At 50.0% G+C, this 15,647-nt stretch overlaps 1 protein-coding gene across 1 annotated transcript in view; it reads left to right on the forward strand.

Annotated features, from left to right (window-relative positions):
- Positions 1 to 15,647, forward strand: part of ankfn1a (ankyrin repeat and fibronectin type III domain containing 1a) — a 77,126-nt gene that overhangs the window by 49,671 nt on the left and 11,808 nt on the right. Inside the window, 11 exon segments of the mRNA XM_019362386.2 lie at positions 2,677 to 2,871; positions 3,333 to 3,446; positions 3,806 to 3,903; positions 6,191 to 6,281; positions 7,823 to 7,840; positions 7,843 to 7,929; positions 11,906 to 12,005; positions 12,742 to 12,874; positions 13,475 to 13,591; positions 13,759 to 13,974; positions 14,070 to 14,236. Of these exon segments, the coding sequence (XP_019217931.1) occupies positions 2,677 to 2,871; positions 3,333 to 3,446; positions 3,806 to 3,903; positions 6,191 to 6,281; positions 7,823 to 7,840; positions 7,843 to 7,929; positions 11,906 to 12,005; positions 12,742 to 12,874; positions 13,475 to 13,591; positions 13,759 to 13,974; positions 14,070 to 14,236 (1,336 nt within the window).

The raw sequence follows: 15,647 nt of genomic DNA on the forward strand, positions 1-15,647 counted from the left end.
GGCTGTAACCGTGAATCTTATGTTAAAAAGCACTGTAGCTCTGGTCTCTGAAACAGTAAGCGGTTGTTAATTGCAGCACAGCAGCACGGTGGTTAGCACTGTTGCCTCACAGCAAGAAGGTCCCGAGTTCAATTCCACCATCAGGCCGGGGTCTTTCTGTGTGGAGTTCGCATGTTCTCCCCGTGTTTGCGTGGGTTCCCTCCGGGTACTCCGGCTTCCTCTCACCGTCCAAAGACATGCAGTTAGTGGGGATAGGTTCATTGATCAATCTAAATTGTCCATAGGTGTGAATTTGGGTGAATGGTTGTCTGTCCCTGTGTGTTAGCCCTGTGACAGACTGGCGACCTGTCCAGGGTGTACCCCGCCTCTCGCTGACAGCTGGGATAGGCTCCAGTGACCCTGAAAAGGATAAGCGGAGCGAATGGATGGATGGATGCGCTAAATTGTGTCAGTCTGCTGGGAGCATAAATGATCTTATCTTGTGTTAGAGTGCAGCAAGAAACGTTAAACAGCAGATGTCCCAGTGTGGAGCCCTGTGGTACTCCACTGTTCATACAGAGACAAACTCAGACTCTTTGTTATTGTCTTGCTCTGTTCCATTTAATTGATCTCAGTGTTAAACAGCTACAAACTCATTCAGCTGTTGTGGTGTCATCAGTTTTGGACTCTGCATATCGAATCGTTGATCATACTTTGTTAGGGAGTCATTACTGTCAGACATCTTTGAAGTCTGTTTGTGCATGCTCGGTGGGCTGTAGTGTAAACTCTCCCTGGATGAATACTCGTGGGCAACCACACGCACGGCCGCGCTCCCTGTCTGATGATACACCCTGACAGCTGGGCTCAGCGACACGCAGCCTCACAGGTTCATGTTTGGTCTTTCTTATCGCTCTCATCAGCCTGTCCTATCAGATTGTTAAGCACAGTTTCAGGAGCTGAAAGCGTCACATGATTCTCGGCTTTACTTTTTGGATGAGCTGGTTTGTTGTGCAGACTTCAGAACATGTCGACAGCAGCTGAAATGATCTCTCCTCACGGGCTCATTTTTACTCGCTTTCATAACATTTCTGCATGCGGCAGGTTAGACTGAGCCACACACACACTCACTGTGTGTGTGTGTGTGTGTGTGTGTGTGTGTGTGAATGAGGGTGTTCTTGTTTGCTGCTGTTTGCTTGTTTATGCTGCTGTCACGGTCCGTGACTGAGAACTGGACGGCAGCAAGCGGCGCCGCAGTAAAGCGGCGGTGTTTGGGCGGGCTGGCAGCGAGCGGAGCGTTTCACCGTGACAAATGTGGAGGAACACACACGGAGCTGTGTTGTGATGAATGCGCCCGTCAGACTTCATACCACTGCTCTGCTGTCACTTTTCAGTCGGGCGGAGGGGGAAACATCAAACAGATGCTGGGTGGATTTCCAGTCAGAGGATAAAAAAGAAACGTTTCCATCCTCAGAGGCTCCACAGTCCGTACATGATGCCTGTTCTAAAAACATGCCAGTCATTGTTTCTGATGATGATGATGATGACACTGAAGGCAGCTCAGCCGCTCTTCATCCCCGGTCTCCTCTGTGGGCTCTAGAACCAGATCCTGGACTTTACAGCTCAAACCCAGCTGTCAGGTTTCATTAGGACCTGATTTTCACTGGTTTTATAACTGTGCAAAAATCTTGAGCCACCCCTCATTTCTGTATATTTTGCTTCCAAAGAGACAGAGTTTCTTACATGTTAGTGCTCGTGAGCAGCAGATCTGCAGCTTTCTATCAGAGTTGTTTGTGAAGGTTCGCAGTCATCCAGGTCATCGCAGTCTACGGAGCTCGGAAAGAAAAGCGTCTGGACTTGTTTAAGTTTCCTTGAAGACGTTTCATCCTAAGATCTCTCTTCTTCAGACGTTGCTGCTTTTACACTCGTGTTCAGTGCAGCATTCGTTTTCAGAAGAAGGCTTTTGTTTGTTAAGCCTCTGAACTCTGACCTATGAATCATTTGGGCAAAATATGGCTCAAGACTTTTGCACAGCCCATTGAAAACCCCGCCCTGTGATGGACTCGTCCAGTTGCTTCCCCAGAGCTTTGTTTCATCGTCAGCTCCTCGTAAAGTTATTTTTATACGACTGATTTATTCCCTGGTGTTAAATAAGAGGCAGCTACAACACACCACATGTAGTCACTCACACAGCAAAGCACAAACATCCAGCACAGATGCTTTAATAACAGACCCGAAGATCCGTCAGAGAAAGTTTTCTTTCGTTTCTCTCGTCTTTCTGCCGCCCTGCACCTTTGGTCCCTCTGCGGTCGCTCGCTCAGAACACGTTTCCATGTTTGGGCTCTGGGTTTCTCTGCTGCATCTCCTTTTGTCTGCTTCTAAAGACGAGTCAGCCGTGGCCTTGACAGAGACGAACTCCAACTCCTCCACAAGCTGCTTTTCTTCCACTAACAGGAGACACGACTCCACATTCAGCCCACGGAGCGAGAAAGCCAAACATGTTCGTCTTTAATCAAACGCTCGCAGATAGTCGTCGTCCAGCAGTTAGTGGGACACAGAGTGTCCACAAACTTCTGCTTCTGACTGTGATGATGGGTGCAGCAGGTGGAGGTTTGTGTGAAGCAAAGATTAAATGTGAAAAAGCTGAAAGCTTCTCCTGCAGTTTGCTGTTTGTAACCAGCTGCTGTGTTTCTCCTGCAGTCGTGAGCGTGGAGAGTCGCGAGGCTCACCTGAACTCTCTGGTGCTGGAGGCGGAGCGGCGGGCGGTCGACCTGGCGGCTCAGGCTCAGAGGGACGGCCTCTCGCTGGAGGCCTGCCACAAAGACAAACAGCTGAGGGCGTGGGAGTGGAGGTGCAAGCTGTACAAACGCATGAGGACGGGCTTCCAGCACGCACGTGAGTCCGCACGCCGCCCACCCGAGTGTGTATTTCCTGCTGTCACTTCCTGCGTGTGTGGCCTTTTAAAGCTCAGACAGCCTGACGGGGACATGCGTGACCTTTGCAGCAGATTCGTAGCGCAGTAGCTGGAGGTGTTCCTGTCAACATTAGAGCTGCTAAACTCAGAGCTCAGAGGGGGCGGGATTTACACGACCAGCTAAAAACTGAAAGATTGGCGATCGAGACGCAAACGGCGTGTGCGGTGAACTTACGGTCTCATTAGAGCAACATCAGGGTGATACGACACAGGTCCTTCTGCAGGCTCTGGCTTCACACAGCGACTAATCACACCTGCTAAAGACGTCAGGCAGGAAACAGGAAGTCAATCATATGTTGCCATAGTTACCTGGAAAACAGTCCGAGCCACAGTCCACACACACACACACACGTTTCACCCTCCTCTCTGCGCCCCTGCTCAGGTGCCCCGGAGGCCCCGTCCATGGTTCGACTGAGCGTGAGCAGTAGCAGCACTCTGACCGTCACCTTCCAGGAACCGCAGTGTCTCAACTCCACTGTGGTGACCAAGTACAGAGGTGAACACACACACACACGTGCAGGCCTGCACACACACATGCAGGCCTGCTCCTGTCTGAGAGACTAAAAGGTCAAAGGTCAGGCCGTCATTTAAGTTTCGATGTTCGAGATGAAGCTACGAGCGAAGACTTCATGTTGGGTCTACAAACCTGAGACGACCACATTTAAAACAATAAATTAACAAGGTTATGTGTTGATTGGTTTACTTCACGGTTAAACTCTAAAGCTTCTGGATTTAAACCCCAGATTTATCTCTTAGATGATGCCTCAGGTTGTCGCGGTTACGCGGAGGAACAGGAAGTGGTGCTCAGAGGCAGAGGTGAGGAGGCTAACGTTGTGTCTGTCGGTGTGTTCGCAGTGGAGTGGAGCTGCCTGAAGGACTTCTCGCTGCTCGCCGGAGAGGTGGTGTTGGATAACCTGCAGAGCCTCAAGTGCACCATCAGCAGCCTCACCACGGTAACAAGAGCATCCCTCCTCCGCACATCCACCTGTCTGCTGCTCAGTGTGCGCTGGCTTTATTTCACAGTTTCAGAAAACGGAATAAATGGAGTTTCTGTCACGATGAAGCTGCTGCTCAGGTTGGTCTGTCGCTCGCACGTTTGCCCGCTCGCTGTGATGCATGTGTTCGTTTGCAGCAGGCGGGTGATTTCGGACCTCGGTGATGTCACTGCGCGGTCCCTGCGGCTCCGTTGTGCGTTGGCTGATTGGCGTCTGTGATATTTGCAGACTTGTTTTCACTGTGCTGCACACACCGAACCACAGCTGCTGTTTGCCATTTAGAGCAGCGAGCGGCTTTCACAAACTTCCACGGCGGCCCTGAACACTCAGAAAAGAACACGCTGAAAGGGCCGGAGACGCTCCGTGGGCGAATAATGAGCCGAGCCGGCGGAGGCTCGAACGTCACAGCTCTCATTTACATACTGAATTCATCGAGTCGGGGCCGAGCCGCACGACGAACTCGGAGGGCTTTAAGTACTCAGCTGTCCTGGAAGGACCTGCAGGGCACACACATGGGGGGGCCACAGGGGGCCACGGGGGGCCTGTTTGTGCTGGAAGAAAGCCTGAAGCTGCGAGGAGCAGAGCTGTGACCGGAACACAGCACAGGTGGTGCAGGTGGTGTTTTTGTAGCCAGGGAGCAAAGTGAAGGTATGGAGCTAACGATAGCTGATAATATCTCAGCACATGTTGTTCATTAAAATCATTTTATTAGACAGACACAGCAGCGACAGCAGTGGATGTTTGAATTCCTGGAGAAAAAAGATTTTTAAAGTTTATTTGTGGGCACAAACGTCGACCTGGTGGTCTGTGTAAGTACAGACCAGTCTCACACCAGTCACGCCAGGGAAATATGTATGTTCCTCTGCTGGTTGCTAGCATGAAACTGGCTGCAAAGAGGTATGAAAACCTTCCGATTGCGTTAGTTGTGTTTAAAATAGTTGTGTTTAAAAGGGCCTGGAGAGGGTGGGGCCTGCTGAGGGGTGGGGCCTGCTGAGGGGTGGGGCCTGGTTTAAAGAAACCTGTTTAAAGAAACCTGAGCGATATTGACCAACAAGGGTTGAAGTCATTAGTTTGATTTAACAGAGGCTCCGTCGTTCGGTTTCAGGGATCGAGGCTGATGTCGGTCGTCTGGTCGACGCTGACAGAGTGAAAAAGCTGCACCCTGCTCTGATTGGATGAGCTCAGCTGATTCAGTGTGAGTCTGAAAGTAAACGTGTTGTTCATGGTGAAGTCGAGCCGTCTCACAGCCTGAGGACGGAGACCGACGTTTGGTAGATGGACGCTGGTTTTAATCACAAACCTCAGTTTGTGATGTTTCCACTCGGGTGGAGTCCGTGGACGCGTGGACGCGTGGACTGCTCCTCTTTCAGCTCAGCTGTGCGTTTTCTGTGAGACGTTCTGATGTTTCCAGCGTGGAGAAGTTTTTTTGTCCTTGTTACTTTGGCTGAAGGCGAGCAGTCGGCTGTTGATGATGATGATGATGATGGCGGTGCTGTTTTTTTCTGCAGACTTCCTCTGAGCGCTCTGCTGTCTGTGTGGCTGAACAGAAGGGGGCGGAGCACACAGGCTCGAGGGGCTCCAATTAAAACCGAAATTGAACCAAGCAGCAGAGTGACATTTGAAAGGAAACCTTCCTCAAATGTTAAAGCATTTATGCTTTCATGAACTTTTACAGCAGCAAAGAATTGTTACCAGGTTTATTTCCACAAAGTGTCCTGATGATATAAAACTGTAAAAATTACTGTCAGAGCGTTTGTTGGGTTTTTTTTCCAAGGACAGGCTGCCAGAGAAAATAAAGAAACCTCTTCAAACCTTTAGAAAACTTTTTTCAGACGTGCACGTCGGAAATGTTCCAGCTTTAAATGCATGAATAAGCAGACAAATGAGTTTGGTGAAAAAGCTGCAGAGATGCTTTCCTGCCATCAGACCTGCAACGCTTTCACAGCACTCTGAACACGACCTCGGTGGGAGCTCAAAGTCATCACATTAACCGACATCTGAGGGATAAAAAGCGAGACGACGGAGTTTTTCATGTGTGAAACAGCTCAGTCCTGTCCTGACACATCAATAACAGGAGGCAGGATAAAAAGACAAAAGTATGTGGACACATTAAAGGGTAGAATGCTGCAGTTTCCAACAGTGGAAGTGTCCACATACTTTTGTTGATGCAGTTATTTTCACCAGAAGTGATTTCTTTCCTCCAAACTCGCCTCTTCACTCTAACAGATGGGTTTCTACTTTTCAGGGTCGGCTCTACTACGTTCGAGTGTCGGCTTATAACATGAAGGGCTGGGGTCCGCCCGCCTCCTCCCTCCCTCCATCTGCAGCTCCATCCAGTAGGTTCTCTCCATATTTTTCCATTAACCTCACCATCTCAGCAGCTTGCAGCTTTTCTGTGACTGTGGAGTTTAACCTCTTTGTGCAGCGGCTGTTTCAGCCTGGTTTTATATTCCTCTGCTGAATAATGCATGATGTAAATGTTACAGAGCCACTGTTACAGGCCTGAAGAGAAACTCCGGGAACAGATTGACTTGGTGGGGTAAATTGGTTTGTTGCAGTTGCAGAAAAACCACAAATGAGTGAGTAAAACACAAGCTGACGATGGAGCGAGTAATATGACAACCACAAGCTCAGGTCTCCACGTGTCCTCAGAACAGCGCTTATACATCCTGACGGTGCAGTGAACTGTTGTGGTGGGCGAGGTCATGCTGCGGGTTCTCGGGTTAGAGCTGACGCTCAGGTGGAGCGCATGTTTCATGTGAGGCTGCAGGTGTTTCGCCACCTGCGGGTTTAGAATGACTTCTAGCTTACTAAAGTAATATAATGAGTAGTGTAACAGATTACTTTCTCCAGGGAGTAACTAGATGCTGATATACGTGTAGGAGGCTAGTTTTGGTTTCCTTCTGGACCAATTAAAGGTGAGATCTGCTGATAAAAAATTTTTTTTGAAGAGTTTCTGACTGGATGAGCTTAAAGATGTGAGATTCAAAATTCCAACGATGGAAGAACAAGGAGATTGTTAGCAGACGATGAGATGTTGTTGGTGACCAGAGGACCTCAGAGACGCTCACAGAGCCACGTGGACTCTTTGGCTGAACTTTGACCTGCCTTACACACAGTCAGAGGCCCGCTGCGAGCAGGGACAACCTGCAGGGATCAAGGAAAACCCGAACGAACCCGTGGATCAGCCCGTCAGCAGAGCGGGGATGGGGTGACGTGTGACGAAGCACAAATACAGGAGTCCGAGTGTTGTCACATAAAATAGGAAGTTCGTGCGGTGTGAACCTGCAGGGTTTGTTCCCGTGGTCGTGACTGAAGTGTGCGTCTGCTGTGAATCATGTGAACATCCTGTTCTGACGTCCTTGGGTCAGGAAAATCGATTTCATCGCTGTGTCACGACTCGCTTTCTCTTTTCCTGCACATTCGAGCTTCAGCCTTGAGCTGTGTGTGTGCTTCACACATTTGTGTGTGTGTGTGTGTGTGTGTGTGTGTGTGTGTGTGCGCGCATATGTCAGAAGCAGAGGACAGAAAGTGTGTGGGTGTTTGTTTTAAATAGAGTGAAAGCACGACTACACCTCTAAAGATGCTTGACATCCATTAATTCATTCTGTAGCTTCTCACACACAAACAGATTTTTGGAGCCGTTCTTGTTCGCCTGTCTTTGCTCACATATGTTACACTTTTTTCTGTAAACTACATTTCAAAGTTGTCCAATTGTCTGAGTCTGCACTGTCATGAAAACAGCAGGTAGGAGCTGCACCTGAGTCCACGCTGACGCACGTTACAATGCTTACGTGCTAATGCCGGCGTTTGAGGCTAGCTGGAGCGCTCACAGATTCACTCAGTTCCTTCATTTGTCCTGTGGTTCTTTGTCCAGATTGGCGGGAGAGCGACGGCCGGAACCCAGGAGGCGGGGCCACATCGAGGCCATGGAGCGTCTGCTTCAGCAGGTCCGAGCGACTCACACACACTACTGCTGTGGAGGTGAGTGTCGGCAGGCTCATGGTGGATGGCCTTCACCACAATAAACGTTTTTCTGTCACGTTTTATTGGCAATCTACAAATTTAATCCTGGAGATGATCAGAGATGATTTCTTTTTGTTGAACAATACTGTCTCTGCCTGTAGGGGGCGGTGTTCCTGTAGCTCCTCTCTCTGCCTGTAGGGGGCGGTGTTCCTGTAGCTCCTCCCTCTGCCTGTAGGGGGCGGTGTTCCTGTAGCTCCTCTCTCTGCCTGTAGGGGGCGGTGTTCCTGTAGCTCCTCTCTCTGCCTGTAGGGGCGGTGTTCCTGTAGCTCCTCCCTCTGCCTGTAGGGGGCGGTGTTCCTGTAGCTCCTCTCTCTGCCTGTAGGGGGGCGGTGTTCCTGTAGCTCCTCTCTCTGCCTGTAGAGGGCGGTGTTCCTGTAGCTCCTCTCTCTGCCTGTAGAGGGCGGTGTTCCTGTAGCTCCTCTCTCTGCCTGTAGGGGGCGGTGTTCCTGTAGCTCCTCTCTCTGCCTGTAGGGGCGGTGTTCCTGTAGCTCCTCTCTCTGCCTGTAGGGGGCGGTGTTCCTGTAGCTCCTCTCTCTGCCTGTAGGGGGCGGTGTTTTCTAGCTGTCAGCAGTTCCAGCCCAGCACTACCAGTGCTCGTACAGTCAGTACCGCGGAGCTCACGCCTTCTAAAAATGAACAGCTGAGCTTTTTAAATGACTGGATTGAAAAATCAAACACTCTGGTTTGTGCCCACAAACTCTTCTGTTTGCTGTAGTTATGCTAACATGCTAACCACGTCACTACACCTGGAATTCACCTGAAAGCAAGTTAGAGTCTGAATCCTGCTGATCTCAGAAACCTCAGTGCTCATGAAGCCCCATACATCTGTGGAAGCATGGAAATGTCCACGGAATCAAACCGACAACCCTCCGATTAGCTGCTCTTCCTCCAGAGTCACAGCCGGGCTGGTCGATGCTAACGCCGATGGTTTCTGGACAGACGATTGAAAAACAGCGAAGCAGAAACCGTCCAGACAGATGTGTGTGTGTGTGTGTGTGTATGAGAGTGTGTGTGAGTGTGTGTGTGTGTGTATTTGTACAGCGTACTCTGAGAGAACCAAAAATAAACGTGTGAAATGAATCAGTGTGGGTACAAAGCACCACTGTGGAGGAGAGGGAGCTCAGCTAGCAGCCGGGATATCTTCATTTACTGTGTGTGTGTGTGAGAGAGACGTTTCCATGACATCAGAGGGCATCGCATTGACCTCCATTCCTCTCCCCAAACCCTCTGCATGCCCGCCGTCACATCTCTCTCTCTGACCGGGCCATGCAGTTTCATGGTTAAAGTTATGAGGCCGTGTAAACACGTTTGTCCCCGCGACACGAGTAATACCTGCTCACACAGGCGGCAGTGTTCGCCCGCACGCCCGGAGCTTTCTCTCCGTCAGCCTCGGTGATGAAGGACACTCTGTGTAAGTCTGTTTCAGCCACAGAAACCTGCACACTGTGACCTTCTCAGAGTCGCGTGGAAACGGGATCGATTCACCCAGATCAGATTAAGAAATCGTCACTGTTGTTTGATCACGTGACGGCGTAGAGACCTGACTGTGATTCAGCAGCTGCACAAACCCACTGATGGTTCAAAGTCATGAAAACACTTTAACCACAGGTCAAATACAGCTGCTCTCACTTAGCTGGATGTTTTTTGCAGTCGGTAGTAAATAAACTGATATAAAATATAAGCAAGTATAGTTTGTTATGATGAGTCCACAGTGAAGACTGCAGAGCACAAACAGCGACATCACAAAATCGTTGTTAGTTTTAGCTTCTGCTGTCATTACTTTGACTTTATTACTGTAATATCTGCAGAAATACATGAGTGGGACTTTTTACAGTCTGCAGGCACGAACGTGCTCTTCAATCACAACGCAGATTTATTTTTACTGACGCTCTCACGTCTGTCTGAGCGGGAAAAACAGTTCAAAGTGTATTTACAGACGCAGAGTGAGCTTTGTACAAAGACGGGGAGTCGGGGTTTCAGAGATCCACGGGAGGGAGGGACACTCGATCATCGATCCACACACCGCGCTCCACTTCGTCCACGCTGCCAAACACTCACACTCGGGAATCCAGGGAAGAGAAATCAGGATGAGGTTACAGCTACGCTAGCGTGCGACCTACAAGCATCAGGCGACGAGAGGCTCTGAGCCACTGTTTAAATAGTGGAGAAACGGGATACTGAGCCACAGGTGAGGGATTGTTTGCAGCTGTGTGGGCAAGAGGCGGGAGCCCACAGTCAGCTCCGCCCAGACAGGGAGGAGACAGGAGAGAGAGAGAAGCAACAACAAAACCATGTGTCCCACCTGAGCCGACCGGGCAGACGCAGGGACGTGACACCATCTGACCAGATATCAGTGTTTTTAATCACATCATCATCATCACTGCAGGAGGTCTCAGGCCTTCATCTGTCTCCTCTTCCTCGTCTCATTCACTTAGCTGGCTGTTGTCTCAGAAGCAGTTAAACGCTGTAATAACCCATAATTGAAAGGTCAGAACTCAAAGTCTCCCCCCCTCCTCCTCACCCTCCTCCTCCTCCTCTCTGACAGATGGAAAGGTGGCCGCCTCATTAATCGACTCCAATCATGTTTGCAGTCCTCTCCAACCAAAACTCATTTCTGTGTTTATTCAGCGTGGCGTGCGAGCTCTTGTCACATTATCCAGTTGTCAGAGCCGGTTAGCCCGGAGCTCACGCACACAGAGACTTTCTAAAGTCGTCAGGCTGAGCCGGTTCCCTCTGACAGACTCGGAAAAAGGCCAATTTTCCAAATGAGAGTGCGCGAGAGCAGCAGCAGCTGGACAAAAGGCGCTCCGATAAAACCAGCTGTAATTACAGCTTTTAACGAGCAAACAGCAATTTCATGGAGAGATACAAACCCAAAGCCTTAATTCACCTCATCAAACCCAACGGAGGAACAACAGCACCACGTGAGGAGAGAGATCCAGCAGAAGATGGTCGTGTACACGCCGGGATCATGATGTTTGATTCGTCTCTCTGACATCCTGAGGAAAGCACACAAACAGCGAATCATTAAACCTGATGCAGGCCGTTTTGTGAGGCTTTCAGAGATGTAAGTTGATTTGTTTGCAGCAATATTAACGTGCTTATAAAAACAGTGAGCGTACCGTTAATGGCCTGCAGGGGGCGACCTGCCTGTGGCTGCTGCTGTACGCTCAGCACAGCTGGTCACCTGACACAGACATGCAGGTAGTTACAGATTCAAGGTTTCATGTGAACTGACGTGACACTAAACACTCACAGCTGCGTTTCATATGTTAAGCAAACATGTTTTTAATAAGAGGCTTTAAAGCAGCAGCACACGAGGACGCTGTGACCTGTGGTGATGTCGCTGTGCGCTGTGTCCGTTCAAAGAAAGCTGTCAAAAGCAGGAAAGTCCTGGATGAAGTTTCGTGGCTGACAGCTCGTGGAGAGCTTTCAGAGACGAGGCCTCTCTCGGTCTGTCTGGACTCTTCCTCATAAACTCCTTTTCTGTTGGGAAGGGGTCAGAGGTCACGGGATCGATGATCTGTAGGATGTTTTTCCTCTGCGCTCCCTCCACCGTGCATCTGTATCGCGGCTCGTTCCTCTGGTGGTCTGTGGCCGGCTCCTGTGGGCGCCACGTCTGCTGTGTGTTTACAGGACGGTAATTACGTGATGCTTAATTAGCTGCAGTAAAAGGGGCGCTGCGGTCTGGAGATTGGCATCGCTGAGCGGCCGGTCGGCGTCCTCGCGGGGCCAGAGGACGGCTGGAGGGAGCGACAGAGGACGTAAGGGAAAGGAGATAGACAGCCGAGCGAGTGAAGGAGATAAGATTGAGTCAGAGCGGCGTGGGAGAGAAGCTCGACCCCGCTGACCCCCGTAAACAAACATTTAGACTGAAGCTGGAAAATAACTGCAGTTTTAACTTGTTTTCTTCTTCTCTCGTCTTTTTCTTTAGATGTCTCTAAGCTGCAGAACCCCAGCAGGAAGCAGTCTGTCTCCAGAAGTCTGAAACATCTCTTCAACTCCTCCAACAAGTTTGTAAAGACACTGAAAAGGTCAGAAGCTGCTTCTCCACGACGAGCCGATTTCACTGTAACCTTAATCAAGGCTTCCCGTTCTCCTTGTGGCACCAGCATTATGTTCATTGGTTTAGGTGTGGCAGGTGGGAATTCTCGCAGTAGCACCTCAATGTTTTAGTGGAAATATGTGGATCCAGTTCCCATGGGAACCAGCTCAGTGTTGGTGGATGTTGGCATAATCAGGAAAACCCTGGTGGACAGAATGTGCAAGAAGATTTGCGAGTTTTCTTGCAGCCGTTTGTGGTGCCCTGCTGGTATCAGCAGCATCAGCCCTTCTCCATGAAATCCATGGAAGTAGTTCTCTTGGGTGGAATTTCTTGCGGTAGTCCTGCAGTGACATCAGTGGCTCCAACTTTGCGCCTGAGCTTTTCAGGACTGCTGATTTAGTTTCTTGTGTCATTCTTATTTAAAAGTCTGTGATTGGTTTCAATGACTCACACCACAACATAAAGTTGTTTCAGGAAGTTGAAACCACTGATGTCAGAGCGATGACGGACCACAGCAAGAAAGCTGCAGCAGGAAGCAGAGATGAAGTTTTGCAGACAGAGCAAACGGAATAACAAACATCTTTATCCTAATTTAACTCAGTAAACTAATAAAATGATTGTTTTTCAGACTGAATCTGATTAAACTGTAAAGTGTATCGTTACCCTAAACACGCTAACTTTCCTTTCTATTCACCTGTGTGGACCGTACCATCCTGTGCGTGCAGGGGGATCTACCTGGCGGCTGTGTTCTACCATAAGGACAGTTTACTGGTGACGGCCGAGGAGCAGATCCCCATCGTGGAGGTGGACGACTCGTACAGCAGCTCGCTCATGCAGGACTTCCTGTGGTTCACAAAGGTACACAAATAAAACATCATCTTCATCATCATCGTCGTTTGTCCAGCAGCTTTGAATGACCCCTCTGCTCCTCACAGCCTTTCCTCTCATCATGTGTTTTCTCAGTGATCACAGAGTTTTCACATGAACCTGTATTTATTTCTGCTGCTGGGTCTCGGATGTCTTTTATTCCCAGCAGGCAGCTGGTTTGGACATAAATGTCTGAACAGTTCACGTCTTGTTTCAGGGTTTGGGTCTCCCTCCAGCCTCTCGGTACTCCCACACTTCTCTGTTTGTCCATCACGTCTCTGCTTCTAAAGACTGTGCGGGTTTGAACCTGCGAGTCTGGTCTAGAAAAATGAGTCAGGAGGTTCAGCAGTAATGAACCAAATCACCCGCTGCAGCGCTACAACCTGCAAGTCTGCTGTAACTGAAGGACTTCTGTAGGGACGCTGCCAGTGTGACCAGTGTGACCAGTGTGTGCGAGCTGGAGTCACAATGGCTGCTTCAGCCCTCAGGAGAAGAGGGTGGAGGAGGAACAGCAAAGGATTAAAGTCTGTTAATGGACAGTTTTTCACACGGTGTGTCTCTGATGTCAACTTCCTGTTTGTGTGTCTGCAGCTGTCCTGCATGTGGGAGGACGTCCGGTGGCTGAGACAGAGCATGTCGGTGTCCATGTCGTCGTCCTCCACCCTGCAGGCCAGGCACAAGATGCTCACGGCCGCCGGCCAGCTGCAGGTCAGGAAACCGACCAATCAGCTTCAGTGAAATCACATGACACAGAGACTGCGCGGTTCAGCCGGCACAAACCTTCAAAGTCCAAAGTGACGTCTGACAGGCCGAGCGTGCCCAGAGCCTGCTCCGTCTCAGACCTGTAATCCTGTAATGTTTACCTCCACCTGCAGAACCTCCTGGGAACCCACAACCTGGGTCGGGTCCACTACGAGCCCATCAAGGATCGCCATGGCAACGTGCTGCTGGTGACGATCCGCGACACGGAGAGCCAGCACTCGCTGTTCAGCGGGAAGTGGATGCAGGTGACCAAACTGCAGAGCCAGAGGAAGTCTCTGTCCACGCCCGAAGAGCCCTACGCCCTCGACATCCTCATCATCACCATACAGGTGAGGGACAGGCGATTTCAGCATTCAGTCAAGCACAAGTCACCTGACAGGAAGTAAAGTCCTGAATTTAACCCGTTTCTGTTTCTGCCCTTCAGGACATTTTGGCGTACCAGCGGCGCAGCACCCACCGGCTCGCCCCGGGACTCTACCTGGGCTACCTGAAGCTCAGCAGCTCCGTGGACCAGATCAAGGTCCTGGTGTCCCAGCGGACCCCCAACATGCTCTGCCACACCCGCGTACGAGACAACGCCAACGTGTCCAGGTACGCTCGCGTCACAGAGCTTACCTTAGTGCTGAATAACAGCTGCAGTGAATGAGACGAGTGCACAAAAGCATCAAGGCTGGACGAGGGTGGGAGATGGGGTCAGCAGCGGGGTCGGCTCTCAGGAGCTGAGAGGTGGAGGGAGGAATGTTTCCAAGCTGTTTCATGACAGTGAGGTCGCTCGCTCTCAGACTGTGGGGGTTTTGAATGGCGAGCTCTCAGTTTGGTGCTGTTTCCATGTGAAATGCAGAGCGAACGCTCTGTGGATGGTTTGTTCCTGCAGCAGCACACGTGGCTGAAATCCAATGAGGGCGGCTGAGTCGCTTCAGACGTCTGATTAGGATGGCCGCCCGGGGCCTGGAAAACTGGAAGGGGATCCCGGGGTTGACCCAGAACCTGCTGGGGGAATACCTCATCTGGCCTGCAAGCACCTTGGAATCATCTGGGAATATCTGGAAAGTTTCACTGGCAAAAAGGGCGTGTGCAGCTCCCTCATTAGTCTGTCACCAGTGTAACTCGACTTTGGAGAAACAGAAGAAACAAAGGAAGGAACATAAAAGGAAACAAGTAACAAAGAGACTAAAGAAGAGAAGAAAATGGACCAAGGAAGAAAAACACAAGAGAAGGAACAACAAAGTTGTGAAGGAAGGAAAGGAGAATCTGACAAGCTAGGAAAGGAAGGAAGGAAGTGATGAAGGATCTAACGAAGGAGGGAACTAACGATGAAAAGAGGGAACCGACTTGAATCTGGCAGCGTTACCTCGTGAGCTCCAGCAGAAGAAAGAAGATCCGAGGTGGTTCCTACTGTGAGCTAAAGTCAGTCTGAGATGTTCGGTGTGTCCTCGCTGGTCGGGCTGATCGAGCATCAACGTCGTATTCCTGCTCGCCGACTTCCGAGAATATGTGCGAGCTCGGCAGCACGGCATGGTCGAGGAAATGGAAGAAACGGGAGAGAAAACAGCTGCTGCTGTGTTTTTGAGCGTGTGAGTCGGTGTGCAGATGAAGCTGGTGTTGATTTGTCAGTTTCGGTTAGCCGAGGCGAGCAGAGACCCCGCCCAGAGCGCAGGAAGTCTCTGACAGTGTCAGTGAACCGCCTCTTTCTGTCACGGTTCTCGGTCCGTTGGACCCAGTATTTTGAGTTGTTATGATTTGGTTTTATTTTGAATGATGGATTATTCTTTATGTTCCTCTGGTACTTTGTGTTTCAGTTATCTTGGTGTTTTGGATTGTTTTCTCATCCTCTTGTTGTGATGATGATGATGATGATGATTATTAGTTTCATGTTTCGGTTATCCATGTTTTAGGAATTGTGGTTTCATTTATAGTTCAGTTCCATGTGTCATTTTCTGTCTGTCTCTCTGTGTTGAGTCCGCGTCTTTGTGTAGTGATTTCTTGCTTCCTGTTTTATTGT

The sequence above is a fragment of the Oreochromis niloticus genome, linkage group LG8 (genome assembly GCF_001858045.2).
Source record: "Oreochromis niloticus isolate F11D_XX linkage group LG8, O_niloticus_UMD_NMBU, whole genome shotgun sequence".
Lineage (NCBI taxonomy): Eukaryota > Metazoa > Chordata > Actinopteri > Cichliformes > Cichlidae > Oreochromis > Oreochromis niloticus.